This window comes from Nicotiana attenuata, chromosome 10 (genome assembly GCF_001879085.1).
Source record: "Nicotiana attenuata strain UT chromosome 10, NIATTr2, whole genome shotgun sequence".
In the NCBI taxonomy this organism is placed as follows: Eukaryota; Viridiplantae; Streptophyta; class Magnoliopsida; order Solanales; family Solanaceae; genus Nicotiana; species Nicotiana attenuata.
The window spans coordinates 50,943,708-50,957,962 of NC_031998.1; the positions used below are offsets into that span (position 1 = coordinate 50,943,708).

Consider the following 14,255-nt stretch of genomic DNA (forward strand, 5'->3'; position numbering starts at 1 on the left):
GGAGCGATGCTTGAAAATCGTCCAAACAAATGTGCATTGACCGCTCTACAGTGAGGCTGAGTTTATAGCCTTAGACAAGGCCGGGAAGAGATGAATGGATCCGGAATTTCTTGAAAGATATTCCATTTTGGCCCAAACCTTTGGCACCTATATGTATACATTGTGATAGTCAAGCGGTAATAGGCAGGATAAGGAGCGTTATGTATAATGGAAAATCTCGTCACATTCGACGGAGATACAATACCGTTAGACAACTACTCTCTAGTGGTGTTATCACGATTGACTACGTAAAGTCAAGAGATAGCGTGTCGGATCCACTTACAAAAGGCCTATCTAGTGAGGCAGTTGAAATATCATTGAAGGGAATGGGGCTAAGGCCTAAGACAAGTCATCATGGCGGTAACTCTACCTAGCAGACTGGAGATTCCAAGAGCTAAGTTCAAAGAGATCAAACAAAGTTATGAATGACGGTTCAATATTGTCAAATAACTCAACCCATTCTCGTAATGAAGACAATGTTCAGAAATCAAGGTAAAGCATTAAGGCTTTTTGATGAATCAATAAAGCTTAAAGCTTTTTAATGATTTTCTAAGTCTGGCAGGATATGACCAGATAGTGTGTCTATAGGATTACACGTTTAGGAATCACCTGTGTGAGTGTGAAGTGTAAGCCGCTTTAAGGGGAATGAAAGTAAAGGCCCATTCTCTAAGCACTCATGAAACCAGGCGGTGTTCATGGCTGAAATGAACACAACCGTGAGAACCAAAGACGGTTAAGGGTTAATTGTGTGACTTATGGTTGTCTAGGTATACACCAAAGTTCGATGGTTCAAAGATATCAAATCTACCGATTGACCGAGTATATCCGACATAAGTTCACTAGGGAAAGTTCAAAGGGAAACCTACTTATCCAGATGCGATTAATCCTTATTTGTGAATCACACAGTATTTTCATGCATGTTTTTCCTCATATGACCATTCCCCATTCATGTGGGGGATTGTTGCGTTTTTATTAAGGGGTGTGAATGGGAAATGGAAGAGGCACCTTTTAGATTGCACCTCTCCATATCACCTTCCTTTGTCTATAAATTTAGAGGCTTGACCTCATTTTTGAGACATGAAATCAGACATAGAAAATCTGAAATCTCCTCCCTCTTTTCTACATTGTTGCATTATTTTCTAAATAAACATAAGTGTCAAGTGTGATTTGCTCCGTTTGTTGAGTTCGCTGAAGTTCTGTGATTTGAAGTGCCGCTATCACAGAATAGTTATTCCGTTCTATCCTGGGAGGAATTAATCCGTATACCTTGGGCAACAGTGAGGGGATTAAATTCCTTAAGGACACATTGTGCATTCAGTGGGCTCGGAATTATTTTACGTTTTGTTTATTGAACTAACGTTTGTTTACTTCTCTAATTTTCTGATTTTGAACACAGTATAATACCAACACATAACCATAGTTTCCATTTTTAAAAAACATCTACTACTTAAAAGATTGAACAGAAGCAAAAATAGCGCAACAAACCATATTGCAAATTTTGTTCTTGTTTTAAATTTGAACATTGTGGCTCAGTCTGAGACGATGAAACGTGCCACAACTCTTTATAAGTGTACTAAGTAATCGAGTGAAATCTTTACTATTTGTTATGTATGTTAATGGTGGATGTGTTTTCCCTTTTTCCAAAAACATTCGGTGTGATAGAAGTAAGATCAACAAAGTCTATAAACATAAAACAAAGAAATCAGCTAAATGTTAGAAATAGAAAAACATAGGAAAACTATTAAACTAATAAGGAATGTCATGATAACACATGTATTTAATAAATATAGTTATATATTTACAAAGCAAATTGCGTTCAAAGTAAAAGATTCTATATTTAAACCATTTCGAGTGGGACTATATAATTTTAGAATTTGATAGAAGAAAGAATATCAGCTATTAAGCTATTAAGCGCGAAAATAATTATCTATGCATTTGGCAGATTGTCAATTCCTTCCTAGAATATGTTATTACACTGTATTTGTAAAATAAATTCTGGAAATATAAATGAATATAAACAGTAATGAATATAAACAGAAATGACATAAACCAATTCGAGCCCACTGAATTCACAGTGTTTCCTTAAGGAATTTAATCCCCTCCTAGTACCCAAGGTTATGGATTATTTCCTCCCAGGATAGAACGAATTACACACTGGTGTAGTGGTACTTCAAACCCCAGTGTTTCAGCGAACACAAAGTTCGGTAGCAAATCACACTTACTTTTTGCTTTGTTTTGATGCTGAAAGTATGCAGAAGAAGGAGAGGAAACTCAGAAAATTGTAGTTAAAATTCTGAGCAGAATAGTGTTGTATTTATAGCCAAAGTTGGGTCTCTTCAGAATGGCTGTTTATGCAAAACGCCCACAACATAAATGCCATTACATAAATGGCCATTTACTCAATAATAAAGAGGGAAAATAAAGAGGGAAAATTAAAGAGGGTAGTTACTTTTCTGTTACCAAAACAGAAAAACGGATTGGATTTAATATTAATATTTAATATTAATATTTTGTTATTAAAACAAATATTTAATAACATTTCTGTTAATATTTTACTATTAACAAATAAATTTGGTCCAAAAAGTTAATATCCGAATCCGAAGCCGAAGCCGAAGCCGAAGCCGAAGCCGTAGCCGTAGCCGAAGCCGAAGCCGAAGCCGAGCCGAGCGAGCGACGACGACGACGGCGCGAGGCTTGCCTTCTTCTCAACTCTTTAAGAGCTAGAAGAAGAGAAATTGCTTATATACCCATAAAAACCCTCTTCCTCTTCCAATATGGGACAATGCCCATTTGCCAAGGGAGGGGGAACTTAAAATTTCACTCAAAAATTTCAGTTCCCTCCATTTCCCATTCACCCTCTTTTAAGTATTTAATATATTAATTAAATACCTTAAAAACCCAACAGAGTTTTATTAACTCTTAATGAAAATCTGTAGCTCGTATGAGTGGGGTGTTAGAGTTACAGGAGCACCCTTGACAGATTTTACCTATGTGAGTGTGGAAGTAGGCCGTTTCCTATGAGAATTAGGCTTGTTCTCAAGAACACTCATGAAAATCGAGATAGCACAAGGTCGTAATATGCTGGCCAATAAAGCTCATGTCAACACCTTGATTATTATGTGTAAGCAGTGATACTTTATTTCCCTAAAGCAGTCATAGTTCAAGTCTGAGACCACTACTGACTCTGGAGTAGAGATTGCTGTTTTACTAAGTGGAGATTCATTGCAGAGCACACCTTCATTATGCACAACAGTCTCCCTTCAACGTAAACTCTCTTATTTGAATATTAAAATGAGTGGGGGAATATTGGTGTTAGTGCATTTTAATATTAAAATTATAATATTAAAGTGCATTATTTCTTGTGAGATAGTGGTTATAAGTTGGCAAGAAAGTGGTCATTATTTTGGTGTAACTCTTGAAATCACTAATGCCATGATCTACCACTAATTACCCACTAAGTGTTAATTTTTATAACCACCAACCATGTTCTATAACTTTATTATGCCACTACTTTGTTATTTATTTCATGGAAGAAATTCTACACCTATAAATAGTGTTGTTTCCTCCTTGTGTTTGGTGTGGGAAAAATATGGTCGTGTGTATGAAAAAAGTGAACTTGGTGTAGTGAAAAAGAGAGTTATGAGAAGGAGAAAATCTAAGTTTCCAACTTATTCTCTACATAGAGAATATTATTTTTGTTGAAGGAAGGTGTTCATTTTGGTGGAGCTTTGGACTCAACAACTTGTCCAGAGTTTGTTCGAGTCATACGACGTTGTCGGGCTGTTGTATCCTGGAAGGGACAAGTCAAGAGTATTACTACTGGACCGGTGAAGATGCTACCGCAATGGGCTTGAATCTCCTTAAAGAGAGCAAGATATCCGCGCATCAGCCTGAAGAATATTTATTTATTTTTCTTCATCTTATTTTCAACTGTAATTACTTGTAATTTCAACATCTCTATAATTATCTTTTTAAGTATCTCTAACTACCAAATAAGTAACTAAATTTTGCTGAAGTTAGTGACAATTTGTTATTATAACAATTGACCAGCTTGAGATAATTAGTCCGAACTCAAAAGAACTTTTTTACTAACTTTTACAGTAGTTTGAATACAAGTATAGAGAGAGTGGATTTCTTGTTAGTATAGAGGTTTGAAGGGTATCAGAATCTCACTGTTTGGGTTTCTTTTTCCTAACTTAAAAGTACTTTACCTGCTTTAAGTTGATATATTTTCTTGAAAAATATTTTCCACTGACCAACCAAATAACGTAGAATAAAAAACCACTTATTTCAAGGAACCTATACTTAATAGCCACTTGAATGTTTAAATGGTAAAGGGGCCAGTTGAGGTGTCTGTGGATAACTTAAATGGGCCATTTATGTATTTCGTCTATTTTCAACAGTAATATTGATAACATCCAATTTCCTTCACAACAAAAATAAGCTACTCCACTAGTTGGCCGGCAGAAGCTCCCACATTTTACTTTGCTCAACACAATCATTCTTCTGCAATTCTAACATAACTACATAAACATAAAGAGGAGTCTTGTCATTTGTTATGAACACTGCTTGTTCTTGCTAATAAGTTGTTGCAGATGCCGAGCATGCTTCTTTCCGATCCTATGGTCCTCCATTACCTTTTCAGAGAAGGTGCCTACTTTGCATGTCTCACACCAGAACTTGTACTCTCTTTTCTGATGCTCCTTATTGTTTTGCTTTTCGTCGATTGTATTATTTGCATGCTTTTTCAAGTCATCTGCATTTGCAACATTGTCGCTTGAACCTGATGAGCTTTCCTTTGATTTCTGCCCTTGTCTCATGTCAATGCAAGATTCTACAAGTTGCATGGATTTAGGTTTCTTTGTTAAAAGACTAACGTTGGAGTTCTCTCCTCTTGAAGCAGCCTCCTTGCTTTTATGTTTCTTTCCTTCGAAGTGCATATTCAGTCCAGCTTCGCTTGTAGAACTTACCTGACAAAGTGCACAAGTCCACTCCTTGACATTTTTCTTTACAGCACTGATCGATGAAGGCTCGTTAGCCACCTCCGTTGTTGGTGTTATAGCTTTCCGTTTTGCTCCAGAGGATATGGTGTCAGGCTTAGCCTGCAACAACGCCAAAAGAAGCACTTATAAAAAATTATTTCCTAGGCTTGGCTGTTCGATTTTAATAGAGATGATCTACCGTGTAATGATACAAACAGGTTTTAAATGGATACAACATCAGCATCTAAAACTCAAGTTACAACATATAAATTCGATTATGGTCCTGTTAGCTTAAATAAGTTATGTCCAGAATGTGATATCCTCTGCATTCTGCAACATGTCAAGCTAAAATTCTGCAACATCTATGTATATAAAGCTAATGGTTGGTGTACTCAAACAAGGTGGCCTACTTCAGATGACCCACAGATGAAAATCAAAGCCCAAAAATAGATGCAGCTGTCAATTATAATCTGATTTTTCAGACAAACAGAAGACAAAAAATCAGGAATAACTAGTTGAAAGGCCCCTCGTCTGACATCCATATTGAAAGAAGATATTTCAACGTGTTAATCACTTAGATGAGCCTCAAACAATGTTGAACATTAAATAAGATATTTGGTAATTAGCACAAAAATTCTGAAGATTCGTTGAGATCACGTGGACAAATCCGGCCATGAGCTAATAGGACTCGATGAACATCCATCAACATTATGAGTAACGGGTAAGCACGATGGGAAGGAAGCAGTATATTATGGACTTACTTATAGAATAAATAAACCAGTACGAACCATATCTTTGCTTAATTCAGGTTCTAATGAGGGCTGCAATTGCGAAATCTCCCCCTTTGCACTCTGGTTCTTTGGAACAGGGACAAGCTTCAATGTTGAAATGCTTGGTTCCACAGCGCGGTGCTTAAAAGGTACAACATCTGAAATCTGTTCCATGTCTTGATGTCTAGCACCTGGTTCAGATTCAGAGACACTCATTCCCAACTTCTCCTCAGCCTGTTGTTTCAAAAATGGAAGATTTGGGGAAAAACTACTGAATGAAGTAAAGCTATCTCCTCTCAACATCGCTTCCATCATAAGCTCTCTTCTTACTTCTAACTCCAACACGCGCCTTCGAGCAACTTCTTCAGCAATAATTTCTTCCCTTATACGCTCCTCCATCTCTTTCCTCAATATTGCCTCACGGGCATTGCAAGTAGAATCTTGAAAATGATTGAAGGACGACGACTGACCAATATGAGGGGCCATGTAACCAACTATAAAAACAAAAAACCAAAAAATAAATAGAGAACGAGAATTTAAGCATCTTTCTACGGATACAACAACAACATACCCAGTGTATTCCCATAGTGTGGGGTAATATATATGCAGACGTTACCTACCCCTATCTTGTGGAGGTAGAGATGTTAGCTCTCTTCTTACTTCTAACTCCAACACGCGCCTTCGAGCAACCTCTTCTACAATAATCTCTTTCCTAATACGCTCCTTCTCTATCTCTTCCCTCAACATTGCCTCATGCGCATTGCTAGTAGAGTCTTGAAAATGATTGAATGACGACGGAGGACCAATATGAGGGGCCATGTAACCAACTATAAACAAAAAACAAAAAAATAAAGAGAGTGAAAATTTTGCGTCTTTCTAGGATAGAAACTGAAAATACAATAACAATATAACAAGTATGATCCTCAGGTCAGGTCTGAGAACGGTAGTGTATACGTAGACCTTACCTCATGTAGTGCAGATAGGGATGTTGTTTCTAATAGAAACCAGGCTCAAGGAAAGCGCAGATAGAAACTTAAAAAAAAGAGCATACCGATGCACTAAGCTTTCGCTATGGGCGGGTTTCGAGGAACACTATATTTCTACAAGAGGCTATTTCCGCGGCTCGAACCCCTTGCCACGTGGCAACAACTTTACCAGTTACGCCTATACTTCATTCGAGAACTAAAAATAATTACAAACCTGGGAATGGGATGGTTTGTTGTTCAGTGGAGGGAATGAGGCCTGAAATCTGATTTTGTGTAATACTCCTTGAAGTTGAAGGTGGTTGATCAGATTCAGGGGATGTATACTCCTTTAACACCATTGCTGTGCTTAGAATTTTTGAAAAACAATGTAGAAAAATAAAGGGGGAATAAATTGATTGACTAGAGAGGGAAAGTGAAGAGCGCGTAAGGCGCTGTTTGAGTTGCAAGTGTATTTTAAAACAGTTACAATTTAGACAAGGGCTTAAAAAGTGAGTTTTCAGTAATGTGATACTCGTTGCCAAACTCGCCGCTTCAGACAGACGCCTCCATCGGACTCCTCTCCGTTATATAGTTTCTCTTCACTTGTTGAGTTTAAATTTTTAAGTATTTATTAAAATAGTTTGAAAAACATTCCAACTATAATTAGGCCTTCGCATACCGAATTATTGTATAGAAACCGAAAATTCCATTTACCGATATTTAGTATAGTATTTGGTTTAAATTTTTAAAACTTTTGCTAGTTAAAAAAATAATACAATAATCAATATCATACCGAAATATATAGTACTCCGTCCTTTTCAATTTATGTGAACATATTTCCTTTTTAGTCTACGCAAAAAAGAATGACCACTTTCCTTATTTGGAAACAATATACCTTTATGCAATGATTTTTAGCCACACAAAATATATGTGCCTCATTTTACACCACAAGTTCAAAAGTCTTCTATTTTTTCTTAAACTCCGTTCCCAGTCAAATAGGTTCACACATACACACACACATACATATGTATATATTATTAATTATAATATACTAAGTTAAACAATACTTCTCTTTGTATTTATATTGAGCTTAGAACGTTTTTATTTTTGTATGTGTAAGTACCTTAGTATATAAGAATATTACAGTCTACGGCTCTATGCATTAAAAAACTAAAGTTAAAATTGAAAGGTGAAAAACCAAACCATATCAAGTTTAATTAGTTAAGAATTGGTATAATATTTTAGAAACTAAATATCAAACCAAAATATCTAAATATCGTACCGTATTGTACAAACCAACAAACACCCCTAATTTTATAAACTGAAACCGAAAGGAGAAAAGCCAAACCATATCAAGTTTAATTAGTTAAGAATTTGTATAACATTTTAAGAAACTAAATATCACACCAAAATATCTAAATATTATCGTACCGTACACCCGACTATAATTATGGAATAATTTTGGAAAGGTAATCTTTAATTTTGGTTAATATTTCGATATTTTTGACAAGATGCCTAGGTTCCCTGATTTTCTTCCAAAGCTCCCTTCTATTGTCAATATTCTCATGATCATACTTATGTAAATTCGTACTCATCTTGAGTTGTTAGCTTCTGTGAAGTTTTTCTTGATATATACTATATATTTTTTGAAATATTAGTTCAATCTAGACGATTTTGTATTACAATAATTGTTCTTGAAAATCTTGTTTGGATTTAATATATCACTTTAACAAGAGAAGACAATTGAGTTTATTACTTTAGATGCAATTTTTTCATCACATCAATTTTTTTTTCTTATTCAAGTTTCCTCTTATTACGAAGTGTTATGGTCTTTTCATTAAAGTTACATTGGGTTTTTATATTTTACATTTTTTATTTTTTATTTTTTTTAGCATTTTTTTATATTCAAGAAGGAGAGCTTTGGCGTAACTGGTAAAATTGTTGTCATGTGATCACGAGGTCACGGGTTCGAGTCTTGGAAACAACCTCTTGCAGAAATACAGAGTAAGACTGCATACAATAAACCCTTGTGCTCCGATCCTTTCCGAACCCCGCCATAACGGAGCTTAATTTTCTCTGACTCTCATTTTTTCATATTCAGAGTTCACATATAGGGAGAAAACTTCTAACAGTAGTAATGATGGTACTATCTCTGCAAAGGAGCTACATACATTCATACCTATGATTGACAAGAATAAGTCTACCATACCTATTGCTATTAAATTTTCCAAATTTAGAAAGTACAACACTCTGAGAAAATGATTTTGAAAGGATCAATGAAAACCAATCCAACCAGATGAGACTCAATGCCAAATACCAACCAAATAACAAAAATCCCCATTCAAATCTAACTAAAACAATAAATAGAACTAACATTGGAAATAAATGTTTATCTCAGTTTATCCAATTTAAAACCAAACATGTGTTTTATATTATATCTTGTAAATTCTATTTTTAGCACAATGAGCCAAATATCTACATATAAAAATATATCAACTAAGTAATCACTTCCCATTTAATCTCCGTATCATAATTCCGTCATTATAATTTCAGGATAACTTATTGTAACGACCCGGTAAGTCGTTCTGAGAGCTATAGCCCCGTTTCTCCCATTTCTGTTTCTTTATGTGTTGTTCATCTGTGTTGAGTTGTATCGAGTTGGTAGGTTTGGGTTCGGAGTAGTTTTGGAGTGACATGATCACTTAGTCTCTTAGTTAGAAAGCTAAGTTAGAAAAGTCAACAGGAAGTTGACTTATGAGTAATTGAATTCGGATTTGGAATTTTATGATTCGGTTAGCTTTGTTGGGTAATTTTAGACTTAGGAGTGTGTCCGGAATGTAATTTGGAGGTCCGAGGTAGAATTAGGCTTGAATTGGCGAAAGTTAGAAATTCGGCGATTTTGGTCGGCAACGGAAAATTAGGTATCGGGTCGGAATGGAATTCCGGAAGTTGGAGTAGGTTCGTAGTGTCATTTGTGACGTGTGTGCAAAATTTGAGGTCATTCGGACGTGGTTTGATAGGTTTCGGAGTCGTTGGTGAGTTTTGGAAGTTTAGAAGTTCTTAGGCTTGAATTCAAGGTTGATTTGGTATTTTGGTGTTGTTTTGGGTGTTCCGGAGGTTCGACAAAGTTCGGCTAGTGATATATGACTTGTTGGAATTATTGGTTGAGGTCCCGAGGGCCTCGAGTGAGTTTCGAATAGGTCTGGATTGTGTTTGTGCTCGTTTTTCTTATGTTTCGATGCCGTTTCTTCAAGCATAAATGATATCATATTGAACAAATGAGCTCCGATTTCTTTTTTTGATTGAAGCATTAGTTCCGTATCGTAATTACGGACCCGTAGCAAAAAGAATCGTCGAATTTGGACATCGTATGAGGTTTTTACGGTCATTTTACTAAGAATTAGGTTGCTAGATTTTTTAGATTAATTATGAAATTGACACTGACGGCGTATTTAAAAATCTGCACTATTTGCTAATATTGAAACCAACATATCTCATTCATTATAAGGTCAAATTGAGTGATTCAACAGCCTATCTTGACTAGAATTTCACAAGGAATCCATTGGAGGGATAAAAAGCGAGTTTCGGGATTGTTTGGAACGAGAAACGAGGCAGAATAGCTGGCAGAAAAATATATAAAACAAGGGTTTGTTCATTCGGTTATATTTTGAGTTGGGGAGCTCGGATTTGGGTGATTTTGGAGGCGATTTTCACCATATGGATTGGGGTAAGTGTTACCTACTCGATTTTGGTTATATCTCATGAATCCATCTTCGTTTTGGGATTTGATTGATGATTTCAAAGTGAAATTGAGGGAGTTAGGGTTTGAGTTTTGAAGAGTTTTGAGTGAGGATTTGAGGGACCAAACGGAGTACGATTTTGACAAATTTTATATGGTTAGACTCGGGAGAGGACAAGGATTATTATTAAGTCATTTTTGAATGGTTTCGAGACGTGGGCCCGGGGGGCGGATTTTGGCCGATTTCGGATTTTTGGCCTATTTAAGTAGTTTTTCTGTTGGAATTCGATTCTTTAGCCCATGTTGATAGTATTATTCTGATTTTGGTTAGACTCGGAGCTTTTGGAGACCGAGTTCAGAGACGAGTAGGATTTTACGCTGTTGAGGTAAGTAACAGTTTTAACTCTGGCCTTGAAGGTATAAACCCGGAGAATTTGATATCATGTGATTGTTTGGAGGTGATACCCACGCTAGGTGACGGGCGTGTGGGTGTATACCTCGAGGGATTGAGACTTGGTCCGTCCCGTGAGGCTTTGAGGCTTAATAACCATTATCTGTGTTTATGCATTTACTTGTCGGTGGACTTGTCTGCCTTCACGTTAGAGATCATGTTTAGGCTTCATTCATGCTCACATTATTTGTACTCAGTCATAGAAATTATTGTACATGTTTACCTCAGTCTCTGTTATTTTGTTGATATATTGTGATACCTGATGTGGGATGTGTCCCCTTATTAGTGGTGCATTGTGAGGCTGGAGAGGCACATGACTGAGTGAGGCCGAGGGCCTGGTTGTGAGGATATTAATACCATAGCGCGTGAGTTGCCCGCGTAGCACGTGAGTTGATCGTGCGGGTCCAGGTATTAATACCATAGCGCGTGAGTTGTCCGCGTAGCACGTGAGTTGACCGTGCGGATCCAGGTATTGATATGATGGCATGTGAGTTGTCCGTGCTTAGCGTTTGGGCTTTGGGAGCCCCTCCAGAGTCTGTACACACCCCAGTAAGCGCAGAGTGTTGAGTGTTTTGAGTGTGTTGAGTGTTGAGTGCGAGTGATGAGTGATGGAGTGACACTACTGTGAGGTTGTATTTATTTGTGTTGTTGCTGCATTTTTTTGTTAAATATCTTTGTGGCATTTACCGAGTTATGGAATTTACCTATTTATTGTGAAAATGAATAATTGGACTGTTTTGCTTAGCTCGTCACTACTGCTCAGTTCCTTAGTTATTTTTATTACTACTGAGTCGGTTGTACTCATACTACACCCTGCACTTTATGTGCAGATCCAGGTGAGTTAGAGCGCGGCAATTGTTGAGTTCAGGCCGGCTATCTTTAGAGATTGTAAGGTAGCTGCTAGCGTACGCAGGACCTTGTTACTCCTTTTGTCATTTCTTCTTTTAGACAGTTATATATCTTAGTTCATAGTTTTAGACGCTCATGACTTAGTGACACCCCGATGTTTGGGGCTATTCCGTATTTTTATATTAATTATATTTAGAGTTGATTTAGTTTATGAGAAATTTAAATGTTGGTATTATTTTATTAAATCCTTAAAATTAATTACTAGTAATATTTTGGGAAATAGGCTTGCCTTGTAACACGATAGGCGCCATCACGACCATGGTTAGATTTTGGATCGTGACAAGTTGGTATCAGAGCCTAGGTTACATAGGTCTCACGAGTCATGAGCGGGTTTAGTAGAGTCTTGCGGATCGGTACGGAGACGTCTGTACTTATCTTCGAGAGGCTGCAAAACCTTTAGGAAAACTTCACCTTCTTGAATTCTTATCGTGCGGTATTGATTCAGCTTGAAGTGTAACTCTTTGAATTCCTTCCACGTATTCGTATGCGCAAATGAGCATTCAGTAATAGTTGTGCATCGACGGATTGTGATTCCCAAGATGAGGTGCGAGATGTGATTTCTGTGTTGATGTTGGGCCAGTCTAGAGGACTTGAGGCCGGGTTTTGACTGTAGATTGAGCACTGGGGTGTTGATTGTGTGAGCGCATGATTGTGGACTTATGTCCTGTAGTGTCCCTATTAGTGGAAATGGTGGCTGGATGGATACGTGATGAGTATGATGTGACAGCGAGATGAGTTCATATGATTTGAATGTGACGAGAAGGTATTGCTGAAGGTTTCACCTATTTGAGACTCCAGGTAAGTTTTTAGACTCGTTCGAGGACGAACGTTTGTTTAAGAGGGGGAGGATGTAACGACCCGGTCAGTCATTCTGAGAGTTATAGCCCCGTTTCCCCCATTTCTGTTTCTTTATGTGTTGTTCAGCTGTGTTGAGTTGTATTGACTTGGTAGGTTTGGGTTCGGAGTAGTTTTGGAGTGAAATGATCACTTAGTCTCTTAGTTAGAAAAGTCAACCGGAAGTTGACTTATGAGTAATCGAATTCGGATTTGGAATTTTATGATTCGGTTAGCTTCTTTGGGTAATTTTAGACTTAGAAGTGTGTCCGGAATGTAATTTGGAGGTCCGTGGTAGAATTAGGCTTGAATTGACGAAAGTTAGAAATTTGGCAATTTTGGTCGGCAGCGGAAAATTAGGTATCGGGGTCGGAATGGAATTCCGGAAGTTGGAGTAGGTTCGTAGTGTCATTTGTGATGTGTGTGCAAAGTTTGAGGTCATTCGGACGCGGTTTGATAGGTTTCAGAGTCGTTGGTGAGTTTTGGAAGTTTAGAAGTGCTTAGGCTTGAATTCTAGGTTGATTTGGTGTGGTGTTGTTTTGGGTGTTTCGGAGGCTGGACTAAGTTCGGGTAGTGATATATGACTTGTTGGAATTATTGGTTGAGGTCCCGAGGGCCTCGAGTGAGTTTCGAATAGGTCTGGATTGTGTTGTGCTCGTTTTTCTTATGTTTCGATGTCGTTTCTTCAAGCATAAATGATATTATATTTAACGGTCATTTTACTAAGAATTAGGTTGCTGGATTTTTCAGATTAATTACGAAATTGACACTGACGGCGTATTTAAAAATCTGCACTATTTGCAAATATTGAAACCAACATGTCTCATTCATTATAAGGTCAAATTGAGTGATTCAAAAGCCTAATTTGACTAGAATTTCACAAGGAATCCATTGGAGGGATAAAAAGAGAGTTTCCGGATTGTTTGGCACGAGAAACAAGGCAGAATAGCTGGCAAAAAAAATATAAAACAAGGGTTTGTTCATTCGATTATATTTTGAGTTGGGGAGCTCGGATTTGGGTGATTTTGGAGGCGATTTTTACCATATGGATTGGGGTAAGTGTTATCTACTCGGTTTTGGTTATATCTCATGAATCCATCTTCATTTTGGGATTTGATTGATGATTTCAAAGTGAAATTGAGGGAGTTAGGGTTTGAGTTTTGAAGAGTTTTGAGTGAGGATTTGAGGGACCAAACGGAGTACGATTTTGACAAATTTTATATGGTTAGACTCGGGAGAGGACAAGGATTATTATTAAGTCATTTTTGAATGGTTTCGAGACGTGGGCCCGGGGGCCGGGTTTTGGCCGATTTCGGATTTTTGGCCTATTTAAGTAGTTTTTCTGTTGGAATTCGATTCTTTAGCCCATGTTGATAGTATTATTCTGATTTTGGTTAGACTCAGAGCTTTTGGAGACTGAGTTCAGAGACGAGGGCATCCCCTAGTAGGATTTTACGCTGTTGAGGTAAGTAACAGTTTTAACTCTGGCCTTGAGGGTATAAACCCGGAGAATTTGATATCATGTGATTGTTTGGAGGTGATACCCACACCAGGTGACGGGCGTGT

At 37.3% G+C, this 14,255-nt stretch overlaps 1 protein-coding gene across 1 annotated transcript; it reads right to left on the bottom strand.

Annotated features, from left to right (window-relative positions):
* Positions 4,596 to 7,115, bottom strand: LOC109233802. The gene is made up of 4 exons (XM_019399665.1): positions 6,992 to 7,115; positions 6,412 to 6,618; positions 5,810 to 6,285; positions 4,596 to 5,141 (listed from the first exon to the last, which is right to left on the bottom strand). The coding sequence occupies exons 1-4, from the start codon at positions 7,113 to 7,115 to the stop codon at positions 4,596 to 4,598; spliced, it is 1,353 nt and encodes a 450-aa protein (XP_019255210.1).